Source organism: Schistocerca gregaria, chromosome 3, assembly GCF_023897955.1.
Source record: "Schistocerca gregaria isolate iqSchGreg1 chromosome 3, iqSchGreg1.2, whole genome shotgun sequence".
Taxonomy (NCBI): domain Eukaryota; kingdom Metazoa; phylum Arthropoda; class Insecta; order Orthoptera; family Acrididae; genus Schistocerca; species Schistocerca gregaria.
Genome location: NC_064922.1, coordinates 250,572,232 through 250,589,121, shown reverse-complemented (window position 1 = coordinate 250,589,121; position 16,890 = coordinate 250,572,232). Strand labels below are relative to the sequence as shown.

Genomic DNA, 16,890 nt, shown 5'->3' with positions numbered 1-16,890 from the left:
GGAAAGGAAAGACAACAACTGTGAGAGAGAGGACTAAAACAGAATGGGGTAGGGATGTGGCACCAGTGAGCTCACCAGGGTCCAGGCTAGGGAGAACAGGAAATAAAAGAACGTGAAGAGGAAAGCCATGGAGAGAAAAGAGTGGGTGTAAATTATTGGATGCAAGGCCCACCTTTTAAAATTTATAATAATAATGAAAGAAAAATATTTCTTATTTCAAATGATTTTACTGTTTCTCTAAATGTTACCCTTTAAAATGTATGTATTTGTTTGTGTGTTTGAACTAACAGTTGTTTTTCACTCTGATGTTACCTCAAGAACATGGTTTTGGAAGGAGTTGCAGCTTCTCACTGTGATACAAATCACTGTCTGCACATTTTTTGTTTCGCATAAGGGAACGAAATGAGTTTTATAGGTGATAAATCAGGTGACTACTGGCAATGGGATATTAATTTGAAGTTTTCCTCCGTCAAATAATCAATTGCTTGATGCATTGTTTGAGAAATGGTGGTGTCATGATAAACGATGTAATATTTCCAGTTCCTTTTCTGAGTTTCATTGATGCCTTGTGGCAAACAAGCATACTGTTCTTTACTCCTCTTAAGTTTTAGTCATGAAATTTCCATTGTAACCAAAGGAACAAATGACCATCTTCTTGAAAAGCTTCATGATTGAATCTTTTTTGTTGATTTCAGTTCATCTTTGAACACCCATAAAGGGATGGCAGCTGTTGAAATGGAGAGGATGTTGGTGGTTATGTTGATGGTTGATGGGTTTTATTTTAATGGCATTTCTTTCGTGGAGAAATGTGAGAGGTGGAGTCTGATGATGTCCAAACTATGTTGAACTGAATAGGGCCATATGAAATGGCTGGGAGAATAAGTCAGTGAAAGAATGGAGATTGGCCCTGGGTTCAGAGCTCGCTGGTGTCACATTTCTATCCCATTCCCTTGCTGCCCCTCCACACCCTAGCTCATGCTCTTCCTGGTCTACACCATTCCTCCCTACTGTAGTCCTTGCCCTGAAACAGAAAGGAAATGGACATCTCTACTATCCACTAACTTGCCTGGTTCAGTGACATTAGTTAAAAGTACAGATGGTGATATGAGTCGTATTATAAAAATTATACAAAAAATGGGAAAACCATGAACATTTTTGAATAAGGAAGAATAATGTCTCATGGCCTTGCAGAATTTACAGGATGAGACATCATTCAAAAGTAAGTCTTCAAGTAAGAAAGCTGTAATCTTAAAATGGTATTTGATTACTACCTAAGTGAACCACCTATTGAATTTTATTTGATTCAGAATCTAGTATGATAGCACAGTATGCAACAATAATTATTAAAAATATGCGTGTTCAGTTCTGATTTATACATAGGACTGATAAGCAAAATCTACAGATTGGCAAGTCTACTAGCTGTATATACCTTGACACTGTGTAAATTTGAGCTTGAAATTTTCTGAAATTGCTTATAGCTTTTGTTTCTGTATATGCCAGATATAAATATTTAGATCTTATGTAATGTTTATGTAACTGATACTTTTAAATCATAATAGAAGGCTAGGCAAATATAATAGTTTTGTTTTTCTTCTTTCATGTGGTACAGATGATATTTGTGGTTCCTTAGACAGCTATTATCATTCTTCTTTTCATTTCTTAAAAGTGTAAAAGCACAATTTATTATTTTTCAGAACTGCTTCGTTCACTTGTGGTCTCCTTCAATGAATATTTTAAAGAATGCCATCCCTTACAAGACATAGATGAAACTTATCAGTTAAGGAGGTCCGCCTCAGATTGGATTATGGCTGTTAATTGTTTTCATAACTATGAGGAAGGCACAGACATTGTGAGTAAGTATTGCAAGACACAAAATAGTTGTCATAATGAAGAAACATTTAGAAATGATTGCCTTACCAAAATAAGAAGTGCAAAAATGTAGAAATGCCAATTAAAAAGTAGGATAGACAAGTCAGGTTCTCTGCATTTCACAACATTTTTTCAGGAGTTTTGGAAATATTATTTAAATTTATGATTATGAAGAATCCATAATTCATAATGTAGTTGCAGTAAATGATATGCAACTGGAATTATACCTCAGCACAACAAAATAGTCTTCATGTTGGAGCATTACTTTACAGATGCATCATTTGGTGTCCACTACAGCTGAGGAAGATTTAAGTAAAGTGCTGTGGAATTATGTGATGTTCATTTTATATGTACACCAAAGAACTTATGCTGACAAAATTGTTTCAAAATTGGAATAATGCTCTATATTCAGTCCTAATGCTGTCTAGAAGTGCTACCAAGTAAAAAAGGAAAGAAAGGTGAGGCATAAAATAACGTGAAAGGAAATGCCTCAACAGGAGTGTTCTTATTCTGATAACTGTATTCTGATAACTGATAATATTCAACCAGATGTTATTTCTGTGTAAAGCAATGAGAAGAAGAAGAGTATCTGTTCTGGAAGTCTGAGAGAGTAAACAATAACTTTATACCGTATTTTCATTGAAACTGCAGCCAAATGAACGTGTATTAATTGTTCTTGTACATTAAGAATGAGTTGAAAATAAATTGTTAATGACAGACAGTTGTTAGCACTAGAAAGTTATTTCCACTCTGCATCAGTTAAATTCATCAATTATAATTATTTTGACACTACAATTTATAACTATATAATTACAAAGCATGATGCAATTTTAGCGCATTTGCCACTATAGAAGTTTAAGCAGTATTTACTTGAGAAATAATAATGATAGTTATGTTCAGAACATGTTACAACTACTCTGATTTACAAAAGTTACCTGTTAGTTTGAGAACATTTTAGTATATTTCAGTGGATATTAATATCTTGTCACTTAGATATTTATAACATTACTAACTATGTTTAATTTCGTGAAAGACAAATGATTAACATTGGTGTTGTACTTCTGTACATACCATGAATTGACCTAGCCTTCATTTCTACAGCAGTAAACAAGTCACATTACCTTCTAGCATGTAATCTTCATAGGTTAAGTTATATAGACCAAACAAATTGCATTTGCAAATTATAATATCATTATTGGATAAAAATATTTTCCATTCAGCAAATTATCTAGGTATAAAAAGCGTCATTCAAAATTGTGGTAACAATACAATGCGCAGTAATTTTCATTCAATAATAGCGTGTAATCATCTTACATTGAATAAATATCTGCCAAAGATTTTTGGGCACAGAAATCAGTGCAAAAGAATAGTAGCAATTCTCTTATAAAGTGGTGCTGGCCATACATTAATGATTGTGTGATGATAGTTATTGTGCTTTTGCTATATATTCGTGGCTAAAGGGAAGAAAAAGCAGTTAAACTTACAAGCTGCCACAAGAGCTGCAGAAGGCTTCTGTTGGGAGCAATAATGTTAGATTAGGTGGCTAGGTAATAATTAAACCTTAAAAATCAGTAAAAATATTCTGGAATATTGAAAGTCTGATATGTCTTCAGTTTAACCTCAACTATGCTGCTTGTAATTTAAGGTCTTGGTAAAGAAATTAATGTCGTATGTAGGGGTTCAGCAACAATTATGATTGCAGACACTATTACACAATTGAGAAAGGCATCATTAAGGCTTAGAGCCACGTACGAAGTCAGCTATGGGCCCTGTTGATGCAGAGCTAGGAAATTCATAGAGAGAGAGGAGATCTCTCTCATGGTGTGATTGATTTATCACTCTGTGTATGGTAAATGATATGTGGTGATTTCCAATGTTTTCACTAGGTTTTATGTACTATAAACCAGGCGTGACTCATGATTTCCGTACTGGAGAAGACTGCAATATCTTCAATGGAACTAACCTAGACCTCAGGCTATGTTACAGAGATCAATCTGCCACAGCAACCAAGATTTCAAAAGGGGGGGGGGAGGGGGGGAGGCAGTATCACACTCAAGCCAAAAGGGCAAAAGGGTATATACAGTATTTTCGTTTGGTTTCATAATGTTTTTCATATTTTCAGTTCTGAACTTCTGACATTTAATGTTTTATCTGTGTTCAGTGAGTGTTTATGAGTTCACGTAGCAACATAGTTATATTTCCGTGACATTATGGGACTTTTGCTGTGAGTGGCTAACAGAAGAAAACTGATCAACCACCATGTTGATTTAAGTGTTTCTGGAGCTAATGATGTGAAGGTTGATGGCAGCATGTCATGACCTCACACAAATGCAGGATGCTTTTTGATCAGTACCCCTGGGATTTGCAGTGGGCTGATAGAGGCTAGCATGAGTGGAGTGCTTGTAGGAATCTGGATCATTCTATAATAATTAGTGCTGGAATACTTTAGTAAATAAGCTTTACTTTACTTTGTCCTGCTACTGCATTCCAGCAACATAACTAATAACAACTACCTTTCTTGAATACAAATGACTCATTAACAAACATTAACTGGATTATACAATAAGCAAGGTAACACAATTCTGGTATTACGTGTGTAATACATGCACGAACTCGAGGCTGCAACCCTATTGAACTGAAGGCTATTCTAATCTGACTTTGCTCATGACTTGTAGCTGACTCAGCCGGTGTGATCTTCAAGTCTCTGTCCATGCAATACGGTGGCACTGCAAGTGCTAGCGAGTCCAGAGAGGTTGCAAGTGCTGGACCGCTATCGATTATCGCAATCTCTAGTGTGGTGTCTGAAGTTGACACAACAGCTAGAATGCCATTTTTGTTGGTTTTCATATTTATGCTTGTGTATTATGAAAATACGCACTTTTAAATTGTACAGCACAGTAAAGATTTCTCCAAAATGCATCATTTTTAATACTGTCTGTTGTACTAAAGTGTAGGAAAATATGATGTAAGAGGATAAAGATGTTGCCAGCCTTTTTATGCACTTCATTCAGTAGACAAAATGCATAATTACATCAAAGGAATTTCTTCTTATCGTATATCACTGTGCATTTTGTTTAACTTAATTCATTATTTTATAGATGAAATCAGCTCATCTCTCCTTATGCACTGCAAAATAGTCTGAGACAATTTAAGTGAAATTTGGATGATTCAGCACTTCTTTTTGAAGAGAAAACACTGTGTTCTGTGCTCACAGAAAATCAGCCCTCACTCACAGTATTTTGTATGAATGTTTTCACTAGGTTTAGCTTAGAGAAGAATTGATCTGCCTCTCCACTTGTCACTGGGAAAGTCACTATTATCTGCAGAAGTTGCACACTTTCAGGACAAGCTTTTGCAAAGTTGTTTCCGTAAAGTAAGTTCAGTAAGATCAAAGTATGTGATGCTTTCACGATATCCTTTTGGTTACACATCTCATACAGTTCATGACATTTAATCTGAAGAGTGTAATTCGAACAAATTAATAGCTGCTTTGAGTTCTTTTGCTGGAAAAAATAATGGGACATATTTGGTGCTCTTATATCCTCTAATCATTCATGAAACTCTTCCTAGGTGGTGACACTTATGTAACCATTACTGTATTCTAGAAGTATCAAAACAAGAATTCTATACATCAATAACGCATCAAATATAGTAGAGCTTTATAGAAACACAGATTTTATGGCAAGGTTTCAGCTGCTCTGTTCATTCCCTTTTTATGCAAGCAGTGAAATTGTTTGGAGGTTGATAGGGTACTCTTAGACTGAATAATAAGAGCCTTGAGGATACCAAAGAGAGCTACACTCAGTAGAAGCCACACCCTCAAACTTAGAGCTATCTGACATTTCAGGGTACAGATTTAAAACTAGCTACTACCTGTTCAAGAAAAATTACTCAGTAGCAGCAATTCCAAAGACATTGACTACCATCATGTCAATCCTTGTGGGAAGTATGCAAAATGCCTCAGAGCCTTAATTATGAGCTGCGCCTGCTTTAAACATTCATTTAATATCTTCCATTAAAATGTAAGAAGACTCATAATTAAAAAGGGTTAACTTTAATGTCAAAAGAGGGAAATGAAAGGGCAAATGGAATGTCAGCAAATGTGTCATGCTCATCAGTTACGGGAAAACAGAGAAATTGACCAGATACAAATCTGAGGATACAATATGTTTTCATATTCTAGAACCAGTAACAGGAAAAGGGGGAATGGCTACGTACACAAAAAGGGGGGTAGAATCCTAAGTCCTGTATTGTAGAGAATATTGTTCAAGGGATGTTTTCAAATGGCCTCACAGTAAAATTTAATGCTTTCTTAAAAATATAGCTTTAGCTCTTTGAAACATTAATTTCCTCTACAACAAATAATACTAAATAAAACAGAAGCATTGAAAGAAGATGGATGATACACAGGACGGAGAGAGCACTGTTAAATTCTTAGAAGTGTCGCCAATCAAAATCTGAATGAACATTACAGTGTATTTTGTAAAGCTGTCCAGTCTGTTACCAAAACTAAGTAACAAACAGATAAAAACAATGAGATGAATATGATACAACAATATTTGTGACAAAGCATTTTAAGATACTGAAATCATTTAATTATTACTTTCTAATTATGGTAAGGAAATTAATGTGTGAAAATACACGATCAAATGCAAATGCAATAGATATATTTTCACATAGTGTACACTATCAGACGAGTATTAATTTTGAAAATTCAACATCTAAGGAGATTGAAAAAAATCAGTTGTCACTAAAAATAATTAATTCTTTTGCCTGCAATGACATTTCTAATACAGTCTTAATACTCTGTTCTGGCTTATTAGGTCCATCTTTGATTTATCTTTTTACAAATCTGTAACTCAAGACATATTTCCAACAAGCGTTTATTGCTAAGGTCTCTCCCAGAGATTTTGATGGGCTGTTCAAAACCATTATTGTTTGTTGATGATATAAGCATTTTAATAGGAGGCCTAAATTCACTTGTTGGAGAGACAACCCAGGTGAGAGGTGAACAGGGCTGCAATTAATTTGCAGTAAACAGTTCAAATCCCAACTGCCAGACACACACTATTATGATACCTTGAAAAAATAAACATTATGCACTGCTATGATAAATTGACATTCATGGTCATAGAAGAAATGAAACACAATCTGTGAAGTCCATTGGGATCTGGGTGAGGAACTAACTAAAATGAACTCAGTACATGGAAAAACTAATCAGGCAACACAGTTCAGCAGGTTTTGCACATGCATTAATTTGAAGACAAGTAGGAAGCTAGCTTATTCAACAGACTTTCAGTCCCTGTGGTTTTATGAAGTTCTCAACTGAAGTCACGCCTTTAAAGAAACTATTTATTTAGAAAAAGTGATCAGTAAGCCTGTTGTGTAAATTATATGACTGTGATTGCAGATAACTCGTCGAATCTCCTTGAATTGTCCCTCTCAGTTGGCAGTACTTTACTCTACAGTGGGTAGTGGTATTTAAGACTTAAAATATACAGACAGATTGTTTTGTCTTTTTATATATGTATTGACTCATTCCTCATCATATTTTCATTCAAGATGGTATTTAAATAAGGTTATCAATAAATATCTTCCTTAACCACTTAGGCAATATTACAAATAATCTATATAAAAGTTTTGTTCAGTAACGTGTTCAGTGGAACAGAGCTTATTTTGTTCCAGCCAAAAAAGGCTCACAGTTCATACATAAAAATGGAGTCCTTTTTTTATATGATTTAATAGAATTGTCAAAAGCAGAAGCAGTTAGGTAGATATGTCTGTGAAGAAGCATTTGTACATGTAATAGAATTACACTGAAGTGCTAAAGAAACTGGTATAGGCATGTGTATTCATATACAGAGATATGTAAACAGCCAGAATATGGCACTGCAGTCAGCAGCACCTATATAAGACAACAAGTGTTTGGCATAGTTGTTAGATCTGCTGCTGCTGCTCAGTGGCAGGTTATCAAGATTTAATACAGTTTGAACATGGTGTTATAGTGGGCGCATGAGCTATGGGATGCAGCATCTCCAAGGTAGTGATAAAGTGGGGATTTTGTCTTTATGACCATTTTGTGAGTGTTCCGTGAATATCAGGAATCTGATAAAACATCAAATCTCCAACTTAGCTGTGGCTGGAAAAAGATCCTTCAAGAATGCGACCAATAGCGACGGAAGAGTCATTCAATGTAACAGAAGTGCAACCTTTCTGCAAAGTGCTGCAGATTGCAATGCTGGGCCTTCAGCAAATGTCAGTGTGTGAACCATTCAATGAAACATCACTGATATGGGCTTTTGGAGCCGAAGGCCCACTTGTGTACCCTTGACGACACCTCGCCTGGTCCTGTCAACACCGACATTGGACTGTTGATGACTGGAAACATTTTGCCTGATCGGACGAGTCTCATTTCAAATTGTATTGAGTGGGTGGATGTGTAAGAGTATGGAGACAACCACGTGAATCCTTGGATCCTACATGTCAGCTGGGGACTGTTCAAACTGGTTGAGGCTCTGTAATCGTTCTGGGGTGTGTGCAGTTGGAGTGATATGGGACCCATGATATGTCTAGGTATGACGCTGACAGGTGACATGTACATAAGCACGCTGTCTGATCACCAGCATTCATCCATGTCCGTTGTGCATTCTGACAGACTTGGGCAATTCCAGCAGATCAGTGCTACACACCACATCTCCGGAATTGCTACAGAGTGACTCCAGGAACTCTCTTCTGAGTTTAAACACTTCTGCTGGCCACCAAGCATCCCAGACATGAACATTATTGAGCATATCTGGGAAGTCTTGCAATGAGCTGTTCAGAATAGCTCTCCACTCACTTGTACTCTTACGGATTTATGGACAGCCCTGACTACTTCAGACATTAATTGAGTTCATGCCATGTCATGTTACGGGACTTCTTCATGCTTGCAGGGGCCCTACACATTACATGGCAGGTGTAGTAGTTTCTTTGACTCTTCAGTATTTATCATCATTTTGAGTAACTGCTTATTAATTTGTAGCTGTAAAGAGGCTTCTAATTCTCTTAAGTACTTTGTGGCCCCATTGATAGCAAATATATAAATGAAATATATAAATATTCATTACAACATAACTATAGTCGTATTAAAATTGATTGATAGCTGACACTTCATGCGTTCTGGGTGGTTTCCACCAATCAGAGCACTCAGTGTTATGCCTGAACTGTTCGCGTTGCCAGACTGCCACAATTAGTTCACTTCCAATTCCTTGTCTGACTTTCTTTCATGATGTGTTTGGATTCTGAATCCTGGGCCTGGACTTTTTATTTTGTATTTTATCACACATGATAACAACACCAAACACGCATGCGTGCCGACACACGCACACACACACACACACACACACACACACACACACACACACACACACACACACACACGCAATATGATGCTAACAAAACAGACACGTTTCATACACAGCATAACCAAACACTACTGGATCCTTCTGCACAAGACACAATTCAGCATCATTTATACAGTTATTTTAATCACAGACCTAGGCTTACATTAGATAAGCTTTGCACTACATTGTGTAAATCTGACGTTTTGAAGACTGTCAATTTATTGTTACATCTGGGACATGGGAGTCAGAAATACAACAAACTTTTGCAGAAACAATTGATGAAAACATCCCCTAAAACCAAATGGGATTCAGGAAAAGAATATAAACCCTGACCACAATAGAATGCTTGCTAAAGAACATATGGAAGAGAGAGAAAAGTTTTATGTCGTATTTGTAGGCTTTAGAAAAGCCGACCTTATCAGAAAAAAAAAAAAGAATAAGAAAAGAAAGCTGAGGAAACGCTCGCAACATGGTCATGAATCATAAGAACAATAATGCGATGGAACGAAATAAGGATCTCGGACACCCCTCGCCCTATCAGAGCTGATACTTCAATTTGAGAATCTCAGGGAAACCCATTAGGTCCATTGTTATTTATCCTAGCTGTAGTGGAATTTGTAAGACTACCCCCAAAGGGAGGGGTAAACTCATAATGCATAAGCAGACAATATTATAATAGGCTCAAAAGATTTTGCAATGCTACAAGAGATGATAAACAACATAGTAAGTTGGTGCATCAAGCATGATTTCAAAATAAATCTGGCAAAAACAGAAATTATGGTAATCAGAAATGAAGGAAAAGCACCTTCATATGGAATAGTAAACAAAAAATCTCACCAGACTTCAAATACCTAGGCGTCACGATACCGACAAGTCCAAAATATTTCACAAAACACGAAACAGAGAAAGCAGTGCAAGCAATAATGGATATTCATGAAATAGAACACACAAGATCCTCGACCTGTAAAAAGCAATGGGACTATTCAGAGTCAAAATCTTGCCCTACAGTATAGAAATCATCCAACCACATCTCACACTGAAAAATCTAACAACACTAGGAAGAATAAGGACAACCTACATAAAGAAACTTATTGGAGTGTCCAGAACAACGCAATGCAGACTCATTTACCCCACTGAAGATCTATGTACAGATATGATGCTGCCCAACACCGCTGTTTTGGAATGTCTTCTGAAAAGGTTGAAGGAAAAAATGGAAGATGTGCATCCAGAATTTTGGAGCACAGGGACCACAATTGACCGAATATGGACAAAGGAAAACATCAAGATGAGACATGTGATTATGGTAATGGCAGTCCATTGTTTCCACCACCTTTTTTTTAATTTGTAAAGAACAGTACATTTCAGGAACTAAACACAATGTGTGAGTATAAACTATATTATCAAATATGCAGACATCTCCATATAGAACTTTGCACAAGAAAGACGTGGTCAATAAGTGACTATGCAAACCAAATTTGTAAAATTTCTAATTTCTTATATTATTATAATTATACTTCAAACTTGCATGACTGTTAGACTGCAACAAATGTATTATTAAGACATTGGAAACTGACATGGGGAGAATGGTTGTAACAATGAAGGGAAGTTAATACCTTAAGAAAGTAGAAATTGAGAATATTTCTGAATCAGAGCAAAGACAGAATGAAGAAAAGGAAGAGATAAGATCCCACTGATACATTGTGTGGAGTACACTAGTTCAAGGGAAACAATTTAAAGTACATGCCGTACATGATGGCATTAGTCTGAACAGTGTTAAAAAAAAGTGTGTTCCAGTAACCAAGGATTTGGATTGTTAGGAGATGTAAGAAATATCTTAATATCACACAACTTACATTGAGTTGTTAAACAGAAATGATCAGAGATGATCATAAGATACTGTTATAACTGTTCAAGATACACCATTATGTTTTGATGCAATTAAAAAATGACAAAAAGAACAAGGATTGATAAGCACATTAATATCTCTGCTTTTCAATTTTGTACGTATGTCACAACCTCAAAATCTGGTTTGGCTACCTGAAATTATAATTTAAAAATTATCATCTTAATTATTCTGTGGCCAGATCCAATGTGCCTGTGCTGTTGCAATGCTGCTCGTTCATCGATTCCTGGTAGTTTCCAGTCATATTACATATTCTTCACCGAGTGAGGTGGCGCAGTGGTTAGCACACTGGACTCATATTCGGGAGGACGACGGTTCAATCCCTTCTCCAGCCATCCTGATTTAGGTTTTCCGTGATTTCCCTAAATCTCTTCAGGCAAATGCCGGGATGGTTCCTTTGAAAGGGCACGGCCGATTTCCTTTCCAATCCTTCCCTAACCCGAGCTTGCGCTCCGTCTCTAATGACCTCGTTGTCGACGGGACGTTAAACACTAACCATCACCACCACATATTCTTCCATCTCAGATATTCCGATCGGCGTCATTCCACATTTTTTCGTGACTTGCCAGGTGATCTTCTCCTTCTTGACATGATATCCAATGCTTTTAATGTCCAACACAGTAAATTGTCACATGACTTGACTTGCCCCTCTGTTACATTTACTCCTCATTAGATCCATGATATTTTGTTCTTTACATAACTGCTCTAGTTCAAGATTGTGCTTGATCCATTATTTCCCTTTAGAGCAAGTCCTGTTTTGTACTAATGTTTTCCTTAAAACTTCCTGTTCAAAAATAAGTAGATCATTGTAATCCAGTTTTAGGCTACCCACATGTTTCACATCTCTTATGCTGGATTAGTGTTGTAACGGGTGTTCTTAGGATGGTGTGGGCTAGTGGCTCCCCATCAGGGATGGGTGTAGGCAGCCATCTCGATTCTGACATCCTGTATTAACAATCATAAACAAACGTAGAGCAGGCTGTCCGCAGAAGGCAGAGAGCAGGCAAAGGTCAGTGACCATCAGACCTGAGTATACTGACACAGGCATACTGGTTTAGACTTTCTTTGTGTGTGGCAGCATATGGTTTACTGCTACCTCTACACCTGATGTTGGATGGTGGGTTGGGTGAATGGCTAACGGTTGCCAGGGCTAGATAGGTTCGCCCGAGACATTGTCCCACATGTTGAACTCAGACCTCACAGGTCGGGAAGCAGTGGTGCCGAGGTGGCTTAGACCATATGGCAGTAGTAGAGTGGCTGGCTGTTGGGAGCCCAGGTAGTCAGTCAGTCAGTTAGTGGATGGAGGTTGCATCCTGGAGATGGCAGTGGTGACTATGTCATAAGTACTGCACTGTCCAACAGACTGAACATATTACTACTGCCTAGGTGTTCAAGGATGATGGGCTGGCCTGGGGGGGGGGGGGGGGGGTTAAATACTGCTGTCCAACACTGACCATAGCGGAAGAATATGTGTTTCTTGGTTCTGTCAGAACACCTCAAACGGGGCCAATGTTATACATGTGGGTATTGTCACATGGAAGGAGTCTGATGTGAAATTAGGTGCATGGTGAAGGGTTGCTGGTGCAACTATGGCCTGATTATGACTTTAGACTGTGATGGAGTTTTATGCCGTTACAGCTTCATATACAGGATGCTCATAAAAACCAAATTAACACTGGCAGACAGGGCATTCCTGCCATACAGAAGTTTGCTAGTATCAATCATAGGTCCTCATTTGAGGAAGGAATTTCTGAGAATATACCTTTGGAGCTTAGCATTGTATGGTAATAAAGCATGGACCATGGGAAAGGAGAGAATCGAGATGTGGTGCAACAGGTGAATGTTGAAAATTATCCGGACTAATACGGGAAGGAATAAGGTGATTCCACACAGAATCTGCAAGGAAAGGAGCGTATGGAAAACAATTTCAAGAGGAAGGAACAGGATGATAGGACATCTGTTAAGAACATCATGCTTGAATATTTAAACTCTTGGACTCTAGTGTATAACCAGTTCCTAACTGCGAACATCTGGAGCTGTTCAGTATTATTGTCTTGTCTACAACTGATTAGGAGAAATTCAGTTATATTTCATTTATGAGAAGTGAAGCCTTGTTTACTGCTCTCCTCATGGCTTTAATCATTTGTATCACAACCTCTTTTGATCTGAACAGTAGGGAAATATTTTAGCACTAGTGTAATACATGGTGTTTTCAACTCCAGTTTCTATTCCAGCAAAATTTCCATGTAAAATTTCTTGCACAATTTTTTCCAGTGCAAGGTGAAACGATACAGGAGACAGGCCATCTCAATGCTTTCTATTAATTTGCTATTAAGTTACACTTTACCCTTAATTCTTCTAAGACCTCCTCTCGCCATATGTTCCTGGAGTCTTTCAGGGTGGCATAAATAGATGAAATATTTTTTGATTATCAAGCTGTGTCATTTCAAATAAAACATTCAAGCTTTCTACTGCTGTCTCCACCATCACCATTAGGAATAAAAATTGCTGACTGCCAGGGCTGGAATATAGGCATTTAGACATAGGTCAGAACAACAGTTTCAAACATGTTGCTGGCCCCAAGGGTCACTCGATGTCAATTGGCTCCACGGCCAGCACGAGCTGTTATGAGCTGCCTGACTCACCTTTCCATTTATGCATCACTTCAGCCATCCCTGGTAGGTTACAGATGCTACTATTATGTCTGTATGAGTGGAACACTGTGCCAGCACTGGTAGTCAGTGATTTTGACTCATGATGACAATGCCGGAGACCACTGTCGGAAGTTTCTCTTTTATTTGAAATGGTGTGGCTGGAAACCTGAGAACATTTTGTTGAAACTCTTATGATAGTGACCATCTTTGTAGGAACCCTTCACTCCTTTCACAGTTGAAAAGGAATGCAGCATTCTTGTAATTTATGAGCAGTGTAAGCAGATATTTACTGTGTTACCTTACTTTTTTAGTAAGCAACCACTACGGTGAATTGCCCTTTCCTGAAATTCTCACATATATTCACTTGCAGTTTCTTTGGTTAAGGACTGAATTCTATCCAAAATACCATTTGACCAGATCTTGTAGCTAACAATGAGAACAACAATTGTATGATATTTATTAAATTTCATTATGTCTTTATTTTTGTGGTTGCATCAGGTCAGTACTGTCCTCTAGTCTTGTGGATCCCTTCTGTCATCCATATTCCCTCGGTGAATCTGTAGGGTCTCCTATGAAGCATTCCACCATCTATCATGTGTGGGGGTCTGCACAAGATCATTCAGAAGAACTGCACATCAAGTTGAGAAGAATAATTGATCATGCACTGGATGAATATGTACCTAGTAGAACAGTTCATGATGGGAAAAACACTCCATGATCTACAGTAACTCAAAAAAAACTTCCAGCAAATTGGAGACTTCTGTGTACTAGATGTGAAACAGAGCATAAGGCTGTAGAGAGAGACATGCTGAATGAGTTGTAGGTCATTGGGTGAAGCCTTTGATGACTATCATAGAAGAAAATTACCAGCAGATATCTCATAAAACATAAAGAAATTCTGATCATATGTAAATGAAATGTTCAAACGTGTGTGAAATCTTATGGGACTTAACTGCTAAGGTCATCAGTCCCTAAGCTTACACACTACTTATGCTGAACTCTATTGTCAATTACCCCCTTACAATAGGAAATCCAGGAGTATTGTAGAATTCTTTGGTGTCCGCTGGATTCATATTGTAAGTTATCCGTGATATTTTGGGAAACAGACGTGTTGCCAACCTCAGGTGGTTCCTGGTGACTGCTACTCCGCCCACGTTGGCATCCTACATACTTTGGCTGTTACACCCTCTACCACTCTGCTACTCTGACTGTGCTTCCGCCATTATGAGAGGTGGCAATGGTGGGGGGGTAGCATTCGTAGTATTGTCACTGGGTGCTTACCCCACTGTAAGAGAGTGCTCAGCTTTTTCTCAACTCAGTTTGGGGTTACATACCTGACTCAGTTGAAGGCTGCTCTCTTTGATAATTAAATTATCATGGTGTCTAATTTCAGTGGCCTCTTTATCACTCAATCCCAGAAGGAGCAGGACTGCCCAAGTATCTTGGTTTTATTGTAGTCTATAGTACAATGACAGCTGGTTTGGTGTTTTGGCCTAATTGGTGTGGAATCTTTGTTCACAGTACCTTTCTTCTACTGTGCAAACAGTTTCTGGAATGTGTGTCCTGCCTCATTGGCAGGGGATTTAATGGAACCCTACTTTCTGTAGGCCTAGGTCATCCTTATTTTTGAACCTAGCAGTGTCAAGGTCCTAGGGGGTGAGGATGGGGATGGGGAGTGGGGGGTGAAAGACCCATTTAACATTGTGTCCCTCCAAGATTCTGCTTACTTTTATGTAGGTGTTGCTGACAAATGGGATGCAGGCTAGAGAATTGTGCACCTTTTTGCTTTCTACTTTTCCAGAGGTATGACCTGTCTGAACACATGCATTGTCTGCTTGCTGCTCTACCCATTTTGTTGCAATGTCTTCTCCAGGCGCTTCACCTCAGTTGAAGGGCTCGCTGTCTGTGCCACACATGGATCATGCCCTGTGAACAAGTGTGCACAAGATATCTTCACCTTAGGTTCCAAGGTGCTCTAATTAACAAGGACAGAAGCCTACAATTGAATAAGGCGTATAATCCTGTACTGAACTGAGAAAAGCTAAGTGTTCCTGTACAGTAAGGTCCACACCTGACAACTAAACTGCAGACACTAGAGGCCACAATCAGCAGCAAGATGGTGCTGCCACACACACACACACACACACATACACACACACACACATACATACATACACACACACACACACACACACACACACACACACACACACACACACACACACACACAGTCTATGGCTGTCAGAGACTGTGGTCGTGTTTGTGAGTTGCATTTGTATGAGTGTGTGTGTATGTTGTCTAATTCTGATGAAGGCCTGTTTGGCCGAAAGCTGTGTTTGACACTCTTTTATTGTGCCTATCTATGACTCAGCATTTCCAATCTATGGTGAATAGCAACTATCATTTTCATAATATTATCAAGGTTCATTCTTAGGTATAGCAGATAGTTGGGTGCTATCTGGTGTGTTATCATTGGTAGGATAATGGGAACATGCAGTCAGTCTACAAAGGAGATTGCTGACAAAAGATTTGTGTGATTCATTACAGTATCCAACAAGTTTGTGGGGCCTGTACCACATAGGAGTAACAAGGGATTTAAAACATATACCCAACCCCCAATGTATCACCCTCATAGGGATTGCAATGAGATGATAAGATTAGTTACAGTGTGCACAGAAGCCTATTAGCAATCCTTCCTGTGCTACATATGTGAATGGAATGGGAAGACGCCCTAATAACAGGTCAATGGCAAGTACTCTCTGCTATGCACTTAACTGTGGTTTATAAAGTATAGATTTTGAAGTGGAGAGTAGATGCAAAATGTCTGTCTGGACTCCACCCTTTTGTGCACTTTTGTTTTTCTTTAACTTTGCTAGCTGTTAATTTCTTGCAGATCGAGTGAGGATAATCTGTTTGCACTGTTAGTGGGATTTGAAGTGCAAACATCTTTTTAGGTTCTTCATGATTGAACAGGATGTTGAAGTATTATTTCCATATTTCAGCTATATCATGTCTGTTAGATAGTATTCTCTCATTATTAGCCTTAATTAACTTCTTAAAATATGTTTTGTTAATTGCAATT

General features: G+C 38.0%; 1 protein-coding gene across 4 annotated transcripts in view; it reads left to right on the top strand.

The window, feature by feature from the left end:
* LOC126353955 (protein saal1) overlaps positions 1 to 16,890 on the top strand; it is an 88,294-nt gene that overhangs the window by 65,724 nt on the left and 5,680 nt on the right. For 3 of the 4 annotated variants that reach the window (XM_050003257.1, XM_050003258.1, XM_050003256.1), the window contains exon 7: positions 1,695 to 1,853. In XM_050003257.1, coding sequence (XP_049859214.1) covers positions 1,695 to 1,853 — 159 coding nt within the window. The remainder of the gene's footprint in view (positions 1 to 1,694; positions 1,854 to 16,890) is intronic. The other variant, XM_050003259.1, reaches the window with a different exon arrangement.